Below are 21,566 nucleotides of genomic sequence, written 5' to 3' on the forward strand. Positions count from 1 at the left end.
TGGTTGGAAAACTGCACTCGACAACTGCAGGTGAACGACACTGCGGATAGATACTGAAGGTATCAAATATATGCGCAAGACATATGTAATTATGCAGCAAAGAAAAACATGTTAAATAAATAAAATCTCTAAATATGCTTTTTATGAAAGGTGGTAGGATTTATTTTGTCTTTTTAAAGCACATTGCAAAAAGCACTCTTTTCATCTACCGTATCTGCCATATCTATTTTCTTTTTGCATTCTAGTGCCACCGTGAACTGGGCGAGTGTTGCTAACCCCTGCGCCTAGGTCCGAGTGAAAGGAAATCCGTAGTAGGAGCCAGGAAAGCCGCGGACACCTAGAGCACCTCACCTAATCATCTAAAAAACGTCACCCTGGCCGTCTAAGCCAATCAGGTCACATTACTAACCCCACCGTGACCTGACTGCCAGGTCTCCAGGTCAAAGTAGGTGAAGCGGTGACAAGAGCAGGACATAGGATCATCAGAAGCAGCTTTTTTTGGGCCAACACATCTCCAGAATCGTCACCAGCTGTTTCAATTTTCAGTCTAAATTTCTTTTTTTTTTTCACAATTTGAGCTGCTTCCGCCAAAGCAATAATCCAGTAGCTCTCCAGTGTGTCAGTGTCGGGGCGGTGCTGAATCACAGAGCAGCCTGGCCGGCACACCGTATCGATCAGTGTAGTAAAACGACCGGGTTCCCGATGACATTTTAATCCAAAGCTATTTTTACCTCTGGGGTTCGAAGGGCGGAGATTTAAAAGATCTGACCAGTGCGGTGACATTGCACCGTCTCATTTCCTGTCCCTCCTCTCCCGGTCACCTCAGGGTCGCGGGGGGGGGGGGGGTTCCATTTTTTCCATTTTTTACACCCCCTCCTTTTTTTTTTTAATCCGTCACTCAGGCCATTTGTTGCTACGCTTAATGCCGCGGCTCGTACAATAACGGGGCCAAAGTCGCCTGAGTCCATGTAATTGATCTTCTTAACTACTCCCACTCAATTACAGCGGGTTAATGCAAGCCACCTCGGGATTACTCATCCTCACACTCCGCCGGCATTCGCTGACGCGGTCCGAGGTGTGTGTGTGTGGGGGGGGGGGGGGTGCATGGGATTGTGGGAAGGTATCAAACGAAGGTGAAGTATTAAACAATCGTCATCACCTGTTCCCCTTTTATTTTATTTTTACTTGAACTTCCTTCTCAAGGCGTTGGTGGAACAATGCCAGCTTGAGCGTCATCAACCAGAAGGCCAAGATCCAATGCGTCATGCCTTGCACCTCCGTCAGCAGCCAGTGGGAAAGAGCAAATGGAAAAGTTCCACTGGCCGTGTGGCCGTGGAGGTGATCCAGCTCAGTTCGCCTGAACAGCTAATAGGTTTAGTCCGCAAACTCATCAGCGCTTCCTGCTCTCCTGAGTCACAGCAGCCACACTTTACTTTCCTTGCATTTCTCTGTTTTCGGACGGTCGCTGCAGGCAGCGGTACATAAATCAAGGATAACGCCGTTCACTTTCGCCAAAATCCTTGAACCACTTCCATGCATAATGTTCCCTGATACGTGACATTAAATCAGGCAAGACTGCACCCTGTAAGTGTACGTAGTCTAATCGGTGTGCTGTGTGCAAAGCACTCTTTGATCAGTATGCTGCGTGCCTCCTTCCCCAGGTCTTGACTGAGACTCTTCAATTTTTGCTCATTAGATTTTAATAGGTTTTATATTAGTCCTGCCACGGAGGATTTCACACAAAAGCATGCAATTTTTTTTTTGTTTCCCAGGCATGGAATTGGAGTCGACTTGCGTTCATGTTTGTAGGCAACAGGTGAAGGTAAAGAGAGACGATGATGTTCTCGCACTTCGTGTTTTGTGTACGTTCTCCCCATTTTTGGCAGCTCTGAAGTCTTCCTCCCTCAGTCTAGACAGCACTGCACAACTTTGGTCGCCTGCCCGGCACACTCTTCACGAGGACACGCCTCCTTTTGCAATGACGTGCCTCTCGGCACCGCTGCCATGATGGGCATGCAGAGACTGGCGCAGCCAGGGAACAGTCGCTCACTGTTGTCGTCGGATGCAAAATATGAAGCGATCCAGGGGAAGCACCCAAGAGAAGGCCTGAGTTATATGGTTTTTATGGTGCTCCACGGGGCCAGATGGCCAGGGTGCCATCCTCACCCGCCCCCAACCCCCCCCCCCCCCCCCCCCCCCCCGCCCTTTCAAGTCAATGAATCTTAAAAAGGGGGATTTGAAACTGTCATTTGTTGGAGAAAGACTGCTAAGGAGGGATGGGGGGAGATAAAGCAGTGAAGATGAGATGCGGCCTTGCTCTGCTTTATTCGGGAAGCTCTCCCGGACGCTGAGTAAAAGGTTAACAAAGCGTTGTGTTGTTATCGGAAACTTCGTCGGGATGAACAGCAGGTATCAGTCGGTTGCAGGCCTTGGTTTGTGAAGTGTGAGTGTTAGTTTTAGCGTGCCAAAATTTCATCCGTAGTGATATCTCTTGGAGGTCTCTCCATCTTTCTCTCAGTCACTCCCACCCACTACTTTAAAGACACAAGCGTGCGCGCACACACACACACACACACACACACACACACACACACACACACACACACACACACACACACACAGGCTTTCCAAAACAGATGCCTGGCCCGGTTATTCCCCCCATAAATCTCCTCATTTAACAATCAACTCTGCATCCATTCCAACATAAAGTTTTCACTCTGTAGCTTCCCTTCAGTTTTCTCATCATCTCTTATCATCGCCACGGCTGTCCTCCTTCCCCGCAGTGCTCTGATGAGACCCATATATCCGACACGCCAATGGCACATTGCGAGTTTTAAAAGCGGGGAAGTTGTAAACTGCACACTTGCAATTTATTCTCTTCCCAAAATTGAAAATGCAGGCGTTCATGGAGGCTCTGGTGGCTGAAAGAAACAGTATCATGCACTGCGTATCTTTGGTTGTCATGCAGTATAGAATAACAGAAAAAAACACCACATCCTGGACACAAAACATCATTTTTGTGCACCATTTCTTCAAGTCTTTTCATATTCGTATCAATCGATAAGCTGGATTTCTGGTAACATTTGCTCCTGTTTCTGTGCTCCGTTCCAGATTCTGGCCATCATCTCCATCCTGTTCATCGTCCTCTCCACCATCGCGCTGTCGCTCAACACCCTGCCAGAGCTGCAGGTCTTCGACGAGTTCGGCAACGCCAACGACAACCCCCAGCTGGCCCACGTGGAGGCCGTGTGCATCGCCTGGTTCACCATGGAGTACCTCCTGCGCTTCCTCTCCTCCCCCAACAAGTGGAAGTTCTTCAAGGGCCCGCTGAACGTCATCGACCTGCTGGCCATCCTCCCGTACTACGTCACCATCTTCCTCACCGAGTCCAACAAGAGCGTGCTGCAGTTCCAGAATGTGCGGCGCGTGGTGCAGATCTTCAGGATCATGAGGATATTGAGGATCCTGAAGCTGGCCAGGCACTCCACCGGGCTCCAGTCGCTCGGCTTCACCTTGAGAAGGAGCTACAACGAACTGGGGCTGCTCATTTTATTCCTCGCCATGGGCATCATGATTTTCTCCAGCTTGGTCTTCTTTGCCGAGAAGGACGAAGACGCCACCAAGTTCACCAGTATCCCCGCCTCCTTCTGGTGGGCAACCATCACGATGACCACGGTGGGATACGGCGACATCTACCCTCAGACTTTACTCGGGAAGATTGTCGGCGGACTCTGCTGCATCGCAGGCGTGCTGGTCATCGCGCTCCCCATCCCCATCATCGTCAACAACTTCTCTGAGTTCTACAAGGAGCAGAAGAGGCAGGAGAAGGCCATCAAGAGGAGGGAGGCGCTGGAGAGGGCCAAGAGGAACGGCAGCATCGTGTCGATGAATCTGAAGGACGCGTTTGCTCGCAGCATGGAGCTGATGGACGTGGTGGTGGAGAAGGGACAGGAGAAGACGTCTCTGGACAACCACCTGACGCCGGGACGCTGGGGCGGCTCAACCAGGCACTCCAGCTCCGAGCTCAACCTGAGGTCCCCGGATAAAAGGAACCCGGAGTCCCTGCTCCAGAGCTCCCCGCACCACATCACCATCACCACCACCGGGAGCCCCCAGAGGACCAGCGGGACCCCGCAGCACCTCAACGTGCAGAAGCTGGAGGAGATGTACAACCAGATGACCAGGTCCCAGTCCTTCACCAACCTCAACACCATGAGCTCCATGAGCACGCTGAGCACTACCATGACGGGCCCGGCCTCGCCCAGGAAATCTCACAGCCCCGACTTCGGCTTGAGAGAGGGAGTGACGCTGGAGATGAAGGAGGTCGGGCCCTCCGCGCCAGCCGACTTTGCCGGCTGCTCGGCAGACGGCGCGCAACCCGACGCCCAGCCGTGTCCGGCCGGGCACCCCGGGGCGCCGCCCGACCTGGACCCCAGGCGGCTGAGCGACGACCACAGCTCCACCCTGAAGGAGGTCCTCCAGGAGCACGGCAACCCGGCGGAGGAAGGGGAGAGCTTCGCCAGCGCCGTGGAGAACATCCAGGCCGCCCTGCGGAGGAACAACTCGCCGCTCAAAATAAAAAACCTGCCCGACGACTTCCTCAAAGCGGGCGCCGAGGGCCCGCTGACGCCGCCCAGCACGACCTCGCCGGGCGACATCAGCTCCAGCATCCTGGAGGACGACTCGCCCGAGGGCGAGACGTCTCCGCTCATCCCCATCACGGAGCAGGAGGAGGCCTGCCCGCAGTCGCCCAAGGGCCTGGTGGTGGACACCCCGCCGGGCGACGAGGACCCGTCCTCGGAGGGCGGCGCGGGCGCTCCCACCTCGCCTAAGACGGCCGCGCAGAACTGCACCCAGGGCGCGGCCGAGGGCGCCGCGGCCGACAGCAACCAAAGCGGACACAAGGTGGAGAACCACATATTCACGCCCGACATCCGCCTGCTGCCGGGCGACGGCAGCTTGTCCCCGACGTGCGAAACCAGCATGTGACTGCAAGAGAGGAGCTGAGGAGAGGAGGGGCGGCGGAGGCGGAGGCGCAGCGAGCTCAGCCGGGGAGTGCGAGGAGGAAAAGACAAGTGGTACTATCTTTTGCATGGCATGACAAGTCCCTTTTTTTACTTGTGTCGTTGTGCGTTGCGGAGAAGGACGAAGGCTTCACACAGACTCGGGAAGGACTTCAAGGACAGGCGGCGGGCTTGGTGAGGAGCGAGCAGGAGAAACACACTTTACACTTGCAAAAAAAAACACTTTTGGTCCTCCCCATTGTACATAACGACGAGCCCCCTGCCACCCCTTGTTTTCTAGCAGAGGAAGGGAAGACACGCAGATGGACTGAACTGTAAAGAGCATGTATTTAAAAAAAAGAAAAGACAGACGGCTATTTTACGGTGCTTAGTTTGCTGAAAGCGCTCCACTGTAAATAACAGGACATCCAAGGCAATGGCAATGCACAGGAAAGCAACAGAGAGGGATGGGGGATGGGGGAGGGGGGGGGGGTAAACTACTGAGGAACTTACACATATTTCTAATGTGAAAAGGGGCGGGGTGTTCAAGCGAAAGCCCTCAGACTGGCTGTTGCATCGTAGCGACTTATTATTCAACAACAACAACAAAAAAAAATACAAAGCAAAACATATCATTAACTTTTATGGAAATGCAAAATGTCCCCAATGATGACCCTGTAATGTTTTTTTTTGTTTTTTTGTTTTTTTTTGTGTGTGCGTGTGTGTGTGTGTGTGAGAAACGGGAAAAAAAAGAGAAACGGTGTCAGAAACTAACGTTGGCATATCGTTGCTTTTTGGTTCCCATCACAGCTGTTGAACTTTCATTTTGAGCATCAATATTCAGTCTGTGGTGGGCGAAAAGGGACAAACACACCTCGGTTGCTTTCAAAAAAATAAAAAAAATAAACATCCGCTGTTGCCAAATATATCTATTACCAGTAAGGACAGGCGCTGAAAATATGTATAATACAGTGTCAGAGGTTTGGACGAGGTTTGTTTTAATTCCTTGTTCAGACGTTTGACTCTATCCAAATCGCAAAGTAAATATTATTTACTCTCTGATTTTTAGATACAAACATAGAGATATTATATAGAAATATAAACTATAAAAGATATGAAATGAGTAGGCTTAGATTGGTTGTAGAAGAATTCTACCAGTAGGTGAGATTTCAAAAAATAAACTTCAGACTATTAATTCAGCACAGTTAGACCTGATCATTAAAACACATGATATATATTCTTCTTTTCTATTATTATGGCAATTCAAAATGGTCAGACGACAATGACAGAAAATATAACTTGTCTTTCCAATGGACCAAATCAAGCACACTGACAAGCTTTCATCTATCACGGCTGCAAAATGACATATACAGTAAACACATATATTCTGACGGTAGTTTCTACGTGCTTTTATTTTGGGATTTTTCTTATGGTTCGTTTACCTGCATCATGATCATTATACCTGTTGCCAGCATCCCAATGTCTTTGTTAGGGTTGTTCCAAACTACTGCAAGTTTATCCGATCCTGCTGACTACATTTAAGGATTTTTTTTGTATATCTGTAGTGTCTTGGACTGCTATTTATTGTGTGGGGTTTTTTTGTTTTCTTTGTGAACAAAACTGTTTTCAGTCAAACTTAAACCCAAAGGAGTTTTATTTTAATGTAAATCTTTTTTTTTTTCTCACTGTCTTTGTTTTACACTGACTGAAAATATTTATTGTCTGTTGCCTTCAATTCCAATTTAATTGCTGGAATCCTTATTTATTCTTTGACACTTGGCAGCGTGTGCTCGTAGTGCGTTTGTGGAAGCCACACAAACCAGAACGCTACAGCGTTTTCTGTTTTGTTTTGTTTTTTTGTTTTTTTGGTATTCTTTGTCTTTCTTCCCGTCTTATTGTGATCTTTTGTCTTTGTTTGTTCTCGCAGAAAGGTGTGGAATGTGCAATACCGCAAACTGCAATCTATGCAGGCCAAGAATTGTGGCACTTTATTTTCTGTCTATGGGATTTGTAAGTGTACAGGCAGAAATAACTTGTATTTTTCAAATGTTCTATCTTTAATATGAGGCAAAACAGTATTACAACGACCAGAGTCTCTCTTGACAATGCAAATTTGCCTTTTCATGTTACATGGCTGGCACATGCTGTCGGGCACGTTCATGCCAAGTATCCATGAAGCTCAAAAATTGAACTATGTTTAAAAATGGGGATCCAAATTTGACCACTTTTGGCCTTTTATATTGCTGTTAAATTTGCATTTAAAAAAAAAAAGTCTGTATTGAAATAATCTAATTTCAGTGGCCACACACAAAGGATTTATGTTTTTTTGTGGATTAACTTTAAAAATGATTCTATTTTTTCTAAAAACCAAAACGGAGCACGACTACAATTGCCATACGGTGGTTAAAAATGATGCGTGCCTTTTCATAACGCCGCTGTTTATGAGAAGGCAGCAAGTCATTTTGCTTTGTTCATAGCACTGTACAGAAAAAAAAAATCTAATTTTATAGGAGAAATCAGGTCTTTATGTAATAGATACAAGTAATGTTATTGAGTTCTCAGGTTTTCTATGACTCTCTGATGTTCCAATTGGTTAGCTTCTCTCGTTGTTCCTTTTGACAGCTAATGCTGCTTCTGTACTTTTCTTTTCAGTTTCTTTCCCAAAGGTGATGTTGTCAAATCCACATCGATGTCTTGGCTCCTGGAGTGAAGGAGCCGCAGATGTTGCTCCTTCCTCTAGGGTAACCTGTCTACCACACTCCCCCCCCCCCCCCTTCCTCAATCCTCCATGAGGCAGGAAGGAGCACAGAGGGACTTAAAAGGGAAAACAGCTGTAAAATAGGAAGGAAAGGAAAATCTACCTGACCACCGATGGGCAGGAAAAGGTCCCTGTCACCAAGGCGACGCACGTGTTTGCTCCTGACGCTGTCGCCATTAAGTGCTCCAACCCCTCCAGCATAATAGGCTCAATGGCGGGCAGTCAAAGCCAGGACTAGGACAAGTAACTTGAACAACGCAAAATAAGAACAAACTTGATTTTTAAATGTGGGGATGATGGGAATTCCCTTGCTGGTGCACCAAAATACAAATGTTTTATTGGTTTCAGATGCACTTGAACGTCCACCTTGCAAAATTCGACTGTGCCACTAGACTTTATCATGCAGTGACTTTGCAAGGATTTCAAATCCCTTCCCTTTGCCGAAGCAAACTTTTACATATACGATAGATTTTAGCAATATGTCAAAAATGTATATCAGAAGAGTCACAATTATTTGCATCAACTACTGTTATTTTGGAATATTCCGGTTGAAAATTTCGATGTAACACCACAAGTGGCCACTGGGGAAAAGTGAACGCAAACCTGGTGCTCTCGTTTCATCCAGTTTCTTCACACATAAATGAGATGATATGGCATCCTCACCAACAAGAACCATATTTCCGTTTGCCTCTGTACATACTCTATGCCCACCATTATTTAATTCCGAGATCCAACATCAAAGTCTCGCCCCTTCTGTACCTGTTAGCTATAATTTAACATTCTCTCCTCCATCCCCTTGTTTACTGAGACAATGTCTCCGCGTTAGCCTCGAGTAATCCTTCATTTTGACAGGTAGGATAGAGAAACATGCGGTCGGGATTGATCAGGGACTGTATATTCCCTTGGAGTGATGTTTGTGTGGGTACTGAAATTAATTCTGTGGGCTGACAGCAAATGGACTGTGCTTTGTCTCACTGTCTCACAAAGGCATTTCCATCTTTTTGTGCTGTACAGACTGGAAAGGATGTGTCTTTATTTTCTCTGAGAGAATGGATGTTGTTTGTGTTACTCATGTGTGCTTACAAACCCCTCTCCCCAAAATGCATAATGCACCATTTCTTCTTATTCACGTGTGTACTCTGCCTCTTACATTTTTTTTTTCATGTAATCTTTGTTTAGATTTGAAGAGCATCGTCATTAGCCACATTCTGAGCTACAGAGGGATTCTGTACAAAGCAGCATCTTTGTATGCATGTAGTAGTCCGAACAATTATGTGACCACTGAACTCTTTGTTATGGTACATGTATGTCAACATTTCTTCTGTAGAGCATTGTTCCCCATTACGTCTATTAGCATATGCAGAATAACAAATAAATGTGAATAGAACTCATGTCTGCTCACTGGTGTTTTTCCCTGGCACAAACAAGCTGCTTTGAGTCACGTCTTTTTCTATTTATTCTACAAATATAAATCATTATATAATGTGAAACAAATGTAAATAGTTTAACACAAAGATTTGATTAAAATTGATTTTTCCTTTGCAAAATATAGATATGAATTACTGATTTTCCTGTCCATATAAGTGCGACACTCAATAAATACTCTGACAGGCTGAAAAATGACTGGAGAGAAATGCAATTAATCTCCACATTTCGGTTGTGTGTTGCACTACAGTACTAATTCTGAACACCAGCGGCATTACAGAAGAGGGGAATTGTATGTCAGGTTTTTCATGTGTGAGTGGCTTTTTCTCCTGCCTTTTGAAAATGATTACGTAGTTTCAATGACAAAAGCTAAGCTTTTGACTTAATACTTTTTTTTAAACATGCATAAAACGAGAGTAGTATTAATCAAATCAGTCTTGCGCTCAATAATTTATGTCATTCTATAGAGTCTGAAACGCTGTAGTTATTCCACCGAGCCACCAGAGGACGCTGCTGGCCATCACTCCGATTGACGATAAAAGCGCGCGGATATCAAATCGCTTCCGGCTGTTAGTTTCCGACAAAAAAAAAAACTCCAAACAACAAGGAGCAGGGAACGTGAGAGTATTGTAATGGAACCCGAGTTTAAGTGCGGGGATGCCGTTGATGGTGCAGATATGGACGAGGGTGTCAGTTTTTATCAGGTTTCAACGGTAGTTACTCGATGGAACGTGGACTTTCTTTTTGTGAGTCTCTGCCGTTGTTTCAAAGAAGGAAAACTGGATGAATTTGATCAAACCCTATCGGCGTTCGAGGGTAAGACACACTTTACACGTTAATGTTAGATACCCAAACAACCCATTGTCGGAATAGGACGTATTCCTGAAATAAATAAATAAATAGCGACGAAACTACGACTAACTACTAGCGAGTCAAAAATGCCTACGAAGTTATTTTGGGGTGTGTTGGAAGTGATACTCGCCCAAATAAACGTAACATTCAAGTGTTGTCCTTGAGATTTCGGAGCCCTTTCAAGTCTTTAATAGTTTCCCTCAATGGACTGAAACAGAAATAAGGTCGAAAGCAAATCCATTGCTACGACTGAATCCAAAAGCAATACATAAACATAAAGGTTCCCGAGTCATAATGGTGACGTGAATCGCGCTGTTGCGTCAACTTAAATTGAATGTCGTAAATCAAAATGAAAAACGGTACAAAAATGGAACAACAATCCCTTCGTTAATCGACATCGCCGGTGTAAAAGCGTTTGAATCCATCTCGAACCATGACGCCTCAACATCTCCGCTGTTCCAGTCTTCTCTCAGAGCCCCGCTTTGAAAGGAGAACTCTACTCCAAGAAAATCCTCATCGTTGCCTTCCTCACCAGAGTCCTGCGTGGGAAACAAATGGGTAATCCGTCACAGTCAGCAGCTTTATTCACTGGAGTATCCCATCCAAGTGCTCTTCTACCTTCGTCACTGTTCTAATGTGCTTTGCTTTCCCCAGATGTTCAATATGACGAGGACAGCTCTGTGATGCCCCTGATGTCGGCTGCTAAATTATGGTTGGATCTAAAGAGTACCGTGGCCGATGATAAATTGTCTGACGACATTACCGTCCTCTTGCTTGTCCAGGTGAGAGAGGAGACAAAGAGCTTCTAAGTCTCAGACATCAGCATTGTTTTCCATCCAACGTCCCCTGTTGTTCCGTCCGCTGCAGGCCGTGGCTGTGTGTCTGGAGAAAGGCGACAGCGTCTTGGCCCGCTCGGCCCTGAAGTGGCTCAGGAAGGAACAGCTATTCCCAGAGGTCAGCGGCATAAACATGGGTTTTTGTCGCATCATTTGTTGTATTATCGATTTTTCCTGAGAACCTAAATTTCACAATGAGAAATGTGTAAGGAACACAACACTTAAATAATGTTGAGGGTCCAATGTGACCCCGTTTTTACATTAGAGAACAGTAAAAACACCCCAACTAATGGGTCACATTTCAACTTTTTTTTTCTTTCTTTTTTGATAAAGTTGTTTAAAAGTAACTTGTTCTAGGTATACAGGTGTACACCACACCGTTTAACAAAAAACCCTGTGTTAAAAAAAAGTTAAATTAATTGCAACTAATTTAATTTAATCAATTAATTGGTAACACTCCTAGTTGCATCATTGCAAGGTCATGTGGTGGTCGTGGAGTTTTCAACTGACTTGGCCTTTTTCCGACAGGGCTTGAGCGTCAAGCTGACCACCGTCGTGAAAAAGGGCGACACCTACCACCCGCTCCTGATGAGCTTCAGCTTCAGTCGCCTGTTGGAGGCGGTGCAAAGTTATGTTGATGCCTACTTGCAAAGGAATCCCTCTGACTACCTTATCAAGGTACACAACCCCGACTCACCTCACCTCACCTCACCTCACCTCACTTGTTTGAGTTCTCATTTGGTCATTTGACAAGTTTGCGAGTGCACTTTGGGACACAAAATAATAGATCCTGAAGTTACTTCAAAATGGGACTTTTGAAGTGTTTTTCCACACGTTAAATCTTGTTCAAATCATGCCAGGGTGCTCAGTCCTGCCCCCTGTCCTTGAGTTTAATGGTGCACTGACCGGCCGAAGGTGCCCATATGACATCATCAGTCAAAGTTAATAGACAATCTGTCATCTAAATTTACTTTGAAAGGGCAAACTTCTGCATTCGGCCGCCACCTCCTCAGGGTCTTACAAACTCGCTTATTCATGAACCTTTCAAGAGTGATTTACATAAACGCTGTTGACCAAGGTGAGAGTGTAAAATGCTCCTTTGACGGGCCTCAAGTTTGGTGCCCCTCACTACTTAAGACATGAAGGGCAATTGTTTTGTCAAAGACAATTATTTCTGCATGTTTTAATCCGCCTCCGATCCATCAGGCAGCCACAGACATGTTGAAGTCATCAGAGAACAGCGAGGCTCTGGAGAGCTCCTCCATGCACGACAGCCTCCTGTCAGAACCGGACAACACGTCGACACAAAAAACAGAGTAAGTCGGAAATAACTTCTTTAATACATCTCGGAATGAATGGCGTGCATCGCTCCGTTTCTCCTGAATATCACAGTGCAACACTCTTGTGTTTTGACAGAGAAAAGGTGGAGAAACAATGCTCAAGGTCAGTAGAAAACAAACTTTATGCTTGTCGTGCTTTTTCTTAATAGCCATTAGCGAGCAGATGGTTGGGCGCAAAGCAGTAAATCACAGGGTTTCTCGCTCCCACAGGGCAAAACATAAACTCCTGTCAACGACCATTCAGGAATTCTGGAGACGCGAGTCGCGGTCGCACAAGAAGCTTTGTGTCCCTCTCAGAAGACTCCCACAGAACGGTGAGCATGCATACGTGTGCATGTGTACACACAGCAGTGCAGAACACAAAGTAAGCTACCTGTGCGTGGAGAAACCGCTCAACTATGCTGAATTCTTCTGGAATTATCTCGGATTATCACAGTGAAGAAGTCGCCGATGGAGGCCAGCGAAAACAAAAGCGGCTTCATAAAGAGGGAGAGAAAAAGGCAGGCAAGTCAAACGGATGAGACGGTTTATTAATTGTAGTGCGAGGGGCACCGAGCGTCCGTCGCCCTTTGTGTGTTTCGAGTCGGCAAACCTCTGAAAAGTCACATTTCTGCTCCTCCAGAGGTGGACCCTGGAGCTGGACGAGTATCTCAAGGAGGGCGTGAGTCAGCACGGCGTCGGGAAGTGGTCCCGCATTTTACTGGATTATGACTTTGAAGGTCGCACTGGCACCATGCTGAAAGACCGCTGGAGGACCATGTCGAAGGCATGTTCAGCCAGCTGAAGAGTAAGAATGTTCTTTAAGTTGTTTCATGTAGGAGTCCAACAGCCTTCAGCCAGAAATTCATTTTGTTGTAAATATTGCTGCTGTTCTAATTTTGAATTCTAGAAATTTCCACGAGAGGGCACTCAGCATATGGTAAATGTCTATGTATGTGTAGCCTTCTATCACCGGTGATAGTGTACAAAATGTTAATATGAAAATAATAAATTTCTGACTTATTGAAGGTTTGCTTTGGCACCTGTTACTAGTAGCAGTAGTAGTAGTCAAGGGAAGGAACAAGCCACCAGGGGGCACTCTCATGCATCATATCAGTGGCCTGGGCCATTTGCTTCACATCAGGAAGAACTTGGAATTGCTTTGCCTGCGTTTTGGTTCGAGGGGGCCCCCGTAACAGATCACACGATAACAACTTAGGGGCAAAGGCGGACGGAACCTCAGACAAGTTTATCACAAGGAGCATTTAGGGAGGACAAACCAAAAGCCATTTTTGCTCGAGTTAATGGACAGTTTGGATTTGCCAGTATTCTGGTTTGCTTGTCTTTGGATGATGGAGGAAGCTGGAGAGCCTGAACAGGAACATGGACTGAAAGACGGCAGCTCTGCTGGGAACTGAACCACTGAGGTCACTTCATGTTTATTAATCTGAAATTGTTTTGGAATGTTTTTTGTTTGTTTGTTTGTTTGTTTTTGAATATTTGGTTCATTGTTACAAAGATCAATACCAGGTGGTTTCCAATAAAATAGTTTTTGAAAGCAAGCCAACTGTGTGTACCAAACGGATGAAATACTGTCCAAGTTGCTCTAGCATGAATGTATTCAGTATTTAAAAGCTCAGTGCGTTAAGTAGGATTCAGTGACATCTAGTGGTAAAGTGGCAAATTGCAAGCAAAAGAAACATTGGAACTTTGAATAGCTTAAAAAGAGAATTGCATTCATGTTAGATGGTTGAATGAGCCACCCTGCAGGAAATACACTTTCCAAATATATTGTTAAGATTTTAAACGAAAATATAAATTTATACTCAGAATAGTAACACTTATTTTTAGAGACCTAATACATCTCAATTTAGAGTCAAGGATCCCTGTCAATGTTACACATTGGGCTTTTTAATGGGCGTGTCAGGACAAATATTTTTATATTTTCCATTCGATTGCCACATTTATCTATAGAATTCCGACAAATAAATCACCTGTAATGGCTTTACAACTATTGTTTTTCAGATAATGAACACCTCATCCACATTTAAAGGCCGCCGAGGCTTTGAGTCATCTGAGATCATCTGGTGCGCTGCTGCAGAACACATCATATCGCTTTCACGGCACCGCTAAACTGCAGCTCCTCCTCAGAGAACATTGCGCTCATCACAAGTGATGTGAAAACTCTGCGACTCTGTGTGAATACATAAATAAGTAAAAAGGCGTATGCATTTTTCTTTTCCTTAGGGTGACGCCTGCCTTAAAGTCCTTTTTAAATGCCCGCTAAACTGGAGGCATCGGACCTGCTCAGCAGTGGCTTGTCAGCGTCGTGCTCAGATGAAGACGAAGCTGTGTTGCGGCGGACAGTCGCACCGCCGGCTCCTCTTGATCATTTTCCACGTTCCGCTGCACCGCTGATTCCCCACCGCCTGCCACTGAAGCAAGGTCCCCCTGCAAGACAGTCGCAGTTACGGTCTGTCGGCGCTGACGGATGCAAAGTGAGCCAGAGGGTGAGGTGAGGCCACCTCCTCCCCATCAAAATTGGATTTTTGGCTGGCAGTAGGCCAAAGTAGATGTAGGATAGCGTTCCAGGTTTGGTACCTGAACAAAACAAACTCAACATTAAGGCTGCGTTCAGACTGCAGGCGAATCTGATTCAAATCAGATTCCTCCTCAATCTGCTCCACCGGTGTGTTTGGAGCTGTTCACACTGAGACGCATCTGTCCAAATGCGATTGAGACCACCTCCTGAAGGTGCTCTCAATCCGTTTTGCAAAAAATGTGGATTTCTTGTGATTTGTGACTGTTCACACTACAAAAGAGCCATCCGGGTTTCAAACTGGATGGGCTCAAAATCACATTTTGGCTGGCAGTAGGCCAAAGCAGATGTAGGATAGCGTTTCAGGTTCGGTACCTGAACAAAACACCAGCAACATTAAACCACCTCCGCCGGCAGGAGGTTCCTAACTTCATACTTGTCTGACTCCTGGCCGTCTCCTTGGCAGCTGCCGCTGTTGTTCCTCATGGCGGGGGGCTCGCACGCCACACACACCCTGAAGCCCTCTGCGATGTAGCGCATCCAGTGCGTGTGCGGCCGGTTCTCCACCGTGCAGTGGGGCGTCCGCGACTCCAGCGCAAATTCCATGCAGAAGCTGCGGGTCATACGGGTCACATGCTTAATGAAATAACAGCGGTGGTGCATCAAAACAGTCACGGGGGGGTGGGTGACGACTTCATTTTGAGTGACATTTGTATTGAGGGTCTTATTGAGAGATTGATTTTAGATAGAAAGCTGCATAATTAGCCCCCTGTTCACAGCCCCCTTGCAAAAAGTTAAGTAATGTTTGCATAGTGTTTGGACTTGACTACTCCTAGAATCCACAGGTGTGATTTTGGATGACTTGCATTCATGACGCGGCGGTGGCCCTGAGTCCCCGCAGGCTGTGTGTGCACACTAACTGGCACGCTGTCACCTGAAACCTCTGTGCACGTCCCTTTCATGCGTGTGACGGTCCTTATTATTACAGTGCCGAGTGTTTGATTTCAAAGGGACGTGGGCAGTCCCGGCTTTTTGCTGAACATAATGGTCTGTAGACAGACGTCCAGGTGAGCAAACAGCCAACGGGGGGGGGGAGCTCGTGTAGATGGATTAAAAAGGTTATCTTCTTTTCTTTTCTTTTTTTTGAACCCGGGCTCGGGCTGCATGGTGCAGCGCCGCTGTCTCAGCTGGCCTCTAGATGCACGCTTTGCGTGAACTTTTCAACTTGTAAGATAGCAGGAGGTTGGTGGGCAGACTGAGACGTACCCGGGGTTGAGGGGGTTGCCGTAGTGGTCGTGCTTGGGCCTCCCCTTGGCAAACTCCATGCTGGTGATGAGCGCAGGACCTGAAATGGGAAGAAAAAAAATTGTCTGGCAGTTGCAAAAGTTTGGAACATTTGCTAATGAAAAAAGCCAGGCGTCTTCATGGGTTTGGTACCCGTGTGATGGCCGCAGGGTTCCCCCCGGCGGTCTCGGTACTCCCTGCAGCCGCTCTGCTCCTTCAGGCCGGGGCAGCGCTCGCCGCTGTGACTGGGCTGCCGCTCGATCTGCCGGACGCGCACCCTCACCGACGGCTGGCAGGGTTCGGCGCAGCCGCTCCAGAAGCTCCACTCGCCCACAGCGCAGTCATGAGCTGGAGGATGCAAGAATGGAACAGAATAGAATACTTCATTGTCTGTCCCAGATGGTGACAGAAATTCTTCCTCGACAGGGCTCACAAACACATTCACATTTTCCCACCAAGACGCAAAAGGAAATACTTATTCACAGCATAAATATTTTCTTTTTAACTGCACTGGGCAAATTCTGTCCAGGTTTGAATTGGGTCATAACCCACAGGGGCCAGAAATCACAAAAAAAGACTTGAATTGAATCAAAATTCATTCAGATTTTGCAATATCGTGGCCCTGTATTTTTTTTGGTATCTGATCGATACCAAATCTCGCTGTGTTGCACACCACTGGCAAGCGTCCACACGCCGTGACAAAGGAGTTGCTCACAGGTCGCCTTCAGCGGTCTGCAAACTCCAGACGTGCCGGAACTAATAGTCCCAGTAGGTTCTGGGAGGCGGACGGCGAGGCCTCGCAGACGGCCCTAATTTGCCATTTGAAACCGTGTAATGGAGTTAAATATTCAGGAAATAACTAAAGATCAACGGAGCATTGATTGTGACTTGTCGAATTTGTGCTTCCTGCTCGGCCACAAGTGGTCTTAAGGAGCGGCGCGCCGGGCCCATTCAGCCCCGCGCCCGCTCCCCTGGCTTTTGATGCCCAGGGCTTTGATGTCGGGGCCCAATGGGCGCGCAGATTTCAGCCACCGCTGGCCCGTACAGCACATTAGGTCCGCTCGGCTCGTCTGACCGGACCTGTAATTGCACCGGGTGATTGACGGAGTAGCATTCTTCAAATATTTGCACTAATTCCGTTATGTGGGCCAGTCTGCTGAAACCAGGTTAGGTTTGGCAACTGTTTACAGACTGAGCGCAGGTTGGGAGAGGAGAGAGGACAGTCAGGACAGCGCGCATGTTGGACCATGATGAAGATGTGCGATAAGCAGCCAAGTATCCATGGTGTTTATGTGTCCTGTCCTATAGACAGATCATTAAGGTTTAGGTTATCTCGTGCTAGAGGTTATCTCCCCTCCCGCCGTCGTGTACCGAAGGCGTGCGCGTGGGTGGGGGCGAAACTTGCAGCACCCTGGCAGCGGCTCACCTGGACACTCTGTGAAGTAGTCGAAGCAGCAGTCCTGGGTGGTGACGCAGCCCACGTCGCAGTAGCACGTCCCGTACACGCGGTCCATCCTCCAGTCGGTGGCGGAGCAGCTCAGCTCTCGGCCTCGGCAGCACTTTCCCGCGCAGCCCCCCGACACCGGCCGGACGCCGCTCAGAGACATCAGCAGCAGCAGCAGGAGGCGGCGGGTGGACTCGGCTGAGGGTCCCATCGCGGAGGCGTTAGGCCCCGCGAGACTCCCAGGAGGTGGAGGAGAAAGAGGAGGAGGTGGAGCTCCCTGGGGTTTGCCTTCAGATGTTTCCTTATAATCCCCCTCGCCCCACCGCGATTCTACTCCACATCTGTCATCTCGGTGACCGTGGGTCAGTTTGGAATCTCCAAAGCCAAAGCCGAGACCTCGGATCTGCGAGCTGGAATTCCTGCTCCCGTTTTCCCGGCCCTCTCCTATCCACAAGCCGGCTTTAGAATGCGGAGCCCCCCATTCTGAATGGGCTCACACTCCCACTGCGTCCTCGGTCCGGAATGGCACTCTGTCGCTCAGAGATGGTCCCTCCGTCCGTCTCCCTGAAGCACGGAGCGAGCGCACAGGGAGGAGGAGACACTGTGGGTAGTGGAGTGGAGGAAGGGAGGAGAGGAGGAGGGGCATGGCTGGGGGTTCTGCCCCCTCCCTCCCTCCCTCCCTCCCTCTGCTTCTCTTTTTTGCCTTTCTCACCTGTGCTATTGTCAGGGCCTTGCTTGTTCTCCCCTCCTTCCTTTCTCCTGCCCAATTCGTCTGACCCTGATCTGCCAGTCATGCCCAGCCGTCCCCTGCCACCCCAGAAAACTCAGGGCTGGGGGGGGGGAGAAGAAAAGGGAGGAATGCGAGCACGTTGGCAGGCCTCCAGGCGATTGTGCCAGGGGGCCCGCTGAGCGTTGTAAAGCCACCCTCTGGTTCTCCCTACTCTGTTTTTTTTTCTCCCTCGTTCTTTTACTTTTTTTTTTTTTTTGCTATTGTGGCTCAGAACAATCGAACAAGTAACAGAAAACTGCCGCACGTGAGACTCGTGAGTTACGACGTTAAGCCCTAAACCCGGCGACCTCGCCAAGCAACCTGGCGGAAAAAAAAAGCTCCAATCTAAATAATTTTTCAATTCAATTTCAGTTCAGTTCATTTATTAGGGAGCGTGCAAATACAGATAGAAATGCAACAGGAAATGCAGGTCGGGTTTACACTGACAGTACAACCAGCAGTAAAGACTTCACAGGTGAGTGGAGTTCAGAGACTTGATGACAATGGGAGGAAAGCTGTTATTGAAGCAGGTTGTTTTGGTGGACATGGATCTATAGCGCCCACTAGAGGACAGCAGTTTGAACAGGTGGTTGGCTGGATCAGATGGAGGGGGGGGTGTTGCGTTCAGGTAGCAGGTACCAATCAGCATCTTTTTTTGGTTTTTGGCAAAGGCAGGAAGTGACTCGCGAGGCTGCGACAGTGGAACGGTTTCATTCGAACTGGGTGGCATTTAAAGTACAACAAAGAACGACAGTCAAGGCTTTCCTTCTTGAGAAAGGACACTTTCTTTGGCTTCACTCTCTCCACCGTGTCGAGTGTCAACTCTGGCGCCGGTACAGAGACTCAAGCTGTTGCTCTCTGGCTCCGTTCAGGCATTTTAAAGCAGCGATTGCTGCACCTCAAGCTCGACTTTGCAATTTTTCCATTTTCTTTTTCTTTTTTTCTTTTTTTCACTTGGAGGGCCCTTCCTTTGAAAACATTTTCCATGGGCTCTTTCCAAGATGGATGCGTGAAATAAATCTGAATAATTTGACAAGACGAAGCTTTTACTGCGCGACATTTGTCGCCGTGGTTAAATAAACTGAGCCAGGACCTCCCGCGTTCCTGATGGTCGCTTCCCCTGTCGTAGTAAGCAGCAAGCGCAGCCCGACGACAAAGAACAGAAGAGTCACAGGTGGCCAAAAAGGGGCTTTAGAACAGGCGTTACGTACAGAGGGGAATCAGCTGAGCCATTAGTTAATGTGGACTGGCTTTGGATTATTTCATCCAGCCAGGTAGACCAGAGGATCCTGACAAAAACTGAAAGTAATCTCGTTTTAATCATCAGCCTCTGGCAGGTTTGCTTGCACCATTGAAACGCGAATGCTTTGGCTTTCGTCACTTATTCAAAGCAGTAAGATCAACATGTTTAGTGGCTGCGAATCAGGGTGGGCTGCTGTTTCTTGACAGTGAGGCTGTAGCTGTCGAGATCAAATGGAAACTTTGACTAAAGTATGAAGCCCTTGTGAGTTTATGCCGCTGTTGACATTAGACACCAGCAGAATATTTCTTTGTTATGTTTTCTTGAGGTGCCACAGAGACTGAGGGTGTTTCTTCTCATCGCGCGTTTCCGGCCCGTTTGTGTCAGCCGATGGGTGTTTGTTTTGAAAGCAAGAGAGCGAAAACTGGAAAATGAGCTGCGATGCCGTTTTCCATTTGTTGTGTTTTGATTGCTGGAAATGGAAAAAAAAAAGAAAAGAAAAGATCCTGCTTGGAAAAACAGCTTTCAGAGCGCAGGGGGGGAGTCTGAGCGAGTCCTTTGATACTCCATGTCGACATTAGCAGGCAGGTCAAGCAACAGTAATAACATTCATCTCCACTATATCAGAAGCATCACTGACTAGCATGCGCCTGAGACGGTGTCTGTTTAGGTTTGCGGCCGCTGAACCCAGGATGACCTCATAAGTGGTGGCATGTTGAGTACATTAGAACTGCGAAGGAGAGAAATGGAGTTACTCCCTTAGCAAAAAAAAAAAATAGATACGTTAAGTCCTTTCCCGTGGTGGACGTCACGTTAAGTGTGACTCCGGCCGGTTGATTGATGCTGCGAAATCAAACTAACACGCGCCCGCGTTGCCTCTCCGTGGCCGAGGTGATGTGCCCGCTGATCCGAGACGCAGCAGCTGCATCGCTTTGCTTGTGGCTCCGGCGAGTTTGAGGGCGGACATCAAAGCGTGTGTGTTTTACAACCGACAGGCCCCCGACCCCGGACCTCCTGCCCTCACTGTGCACTTGTCAAAGGCAATCACATTTCCTCCAGCACTGGATTTTCAAGCCGTTGTTCCAAGGCCGAGCTTTGAGACGGCGATACCCGTCTGTTTTGTGGCGTCCACTCTCGCAGAGAAATTATGAGAAACTCCCTCAAGTTGGAGACCGTTTTTTTATTTACGTGCCGCTGCATCACACGTCCGGTCTTTTCCCAGAGACGACGGCAATTCTGGGGAATCTTAGCGGCGTCTCGCCTATGTGAGGAATGCCTCCGTGTGAGCCTCTCACCCCAGTTGCTATGGTTTCAAAACCTAGAATTCACCGGGTGTTTGTTTTTTTTTTTTTTTTTCTTGCGACGCATTGTCAAGGTGCAGCACCGGTGATGTCACTTCCCGCGACGATAACGGCTTTGAGCAAACAGTTTTAAAGCTGGAAGTTTACTGACATACCAAAACACGCCGCTCCAAGAATCGACCCTTTGTGATGTGACAAAGGACGCAGACGCCTCTGCCAAATTTTGCAACCAGCTGTCAGAGCACTTGAGTCTCAATCAAACAAACAAACAAACAAACAAACAAAATGCTAAACACATTTATTCCCAGCAATCTTTGATAGGGCGAATAATCATTGCGGAGCGCTTCGCTTGAAAAATCAATACCGCAGAGCGGGGCTAATTCGGGGCCGTTCAAATCTCGCACATCCGTCGAGGAAGTTGCAGAAATTGTGTTCAGAACACTTCAACCGTGAATAATAGAAATAGTTTTGAGCGCTGCAGTGGGTTCGTCCACTAATTACTCTGGGATTGTTTCTGTGTGTTGGGAGTGCAGTCAGTCTCTGCCTCATGAATGGAGGCCTTTGTTGCACCCTGTCCTCTGAATTTACTGCTCGCCGCTCTGCCGGCTTCCTCCGTCCACGTGTGAGCGTCCGCTGGCACGGCCTGCCTGCCTGCGTGCGCGTGTCACCTCCACGTGCATGTTCATCTGAACCCTTTCAGAATGTTCTGAATCGTGCGCCCCGGCAGTGATGCACACGCTGTGAGTCATTATTTGAAGAGTCGAGGAGCTGGATGTTTGACTTGGCTCGTGTCGCC

At 47.7% G+C, this 21,566-nt stretch overlaps 3 protein-coding genes across 3 annotated transcripts in view; 2 read left to right on the forward strand and 1 right to left on the reverse strand.

The window, feature by feature from the left end:
* Positions 1–7,630, forward strand: part of kcnb2b (potassium voltage-gated channel subfamily B member 2b) — a 66,931-nt gene extending 59,301 nt beyond the window's left edge. Inside the window, exon 3 of the mRNA XM_076050397.1 lies at positions 3,112–7,630. Coding sequence (XP_075906512.1) covers positions 3,112–4,989 — 1,878 coding nt within the window. The 3' untranslated portion in view covers positions 4,990–7,630. The remainder of the gene's footprint in view (positions 1–3,111) is intronic.
* A 2,126-nt stretch (positions 7,631–9,756) lies between these two features.
* terf1 (telomeric repeat binding factor (NIMA-interacting) 1) lies at positions 9,757–13,745 on the forward strand. Its single transcript, XM_076050351.1, has 10 exons — positions 9,757–10,002; positions 10,501–10,596; positions 10,693–10,820; positions 10,906–10,992; positions 11,403–11,552; positions 12,081–12,190; positions 12,291–12,317; positions 12,425–12,528; positions 12,651–12,718; positions 12,837–13,745. Exons 1-10 carry the CDS (start codon positions 9,819–9,821, stop codon positions 12,996–12,998), a joined length of 1,116 nt encoding a protein of 371 aa, XP_075906466.1. The 5' UTR covers positions 9,757–9,818; the 3' UTR covers positions 12,999–13,745.
* On the reverse strand, positions 13,617–18,035 carry sbspon (somatomedin B and thrombospondin type 1 domain containing). Its single transcript, XM_076050352.1, has 5 exons — positions 17,443–18,035; positions 16,170–16,364; positions 15,999–16,077; positions 15,169–15,345; positions 13,617–14,644 (listed from the first exon to the last, which is right to left on the reverse strand). Exons 1-5 carry the CDS (start codon positions 17,669–17,671, stop codon positions 14,527–14,529), a joined length of 798 nt encoding a protein of 265 aa, XP_075906467.1. The 5' UTR covers positions 17,672–18,035; the 3' UTR covers positions 13,617–14,526.
* Between the last annotated feature and the right edge of the window lie 3,531 nt (positions 18,036–21,566).

Source organism: Nelusetta ayraudi, unplaced genomic scaffold (assembly GCF_046127955.1).
Source record: "Nelusetta ayraudi isolate G7.1 ecotype Tasmania unplaced genomic scaffold, CSIRO-AGI_Nayr_v1 ptg000127l, whole genome shotgun sequence".
NCBI lineage: Eukaryota > Metazoa > Chordata > Actinopteri > Tetraodontiformes > Monacanthidae > Nelusetta > Nelusetta ayraudi.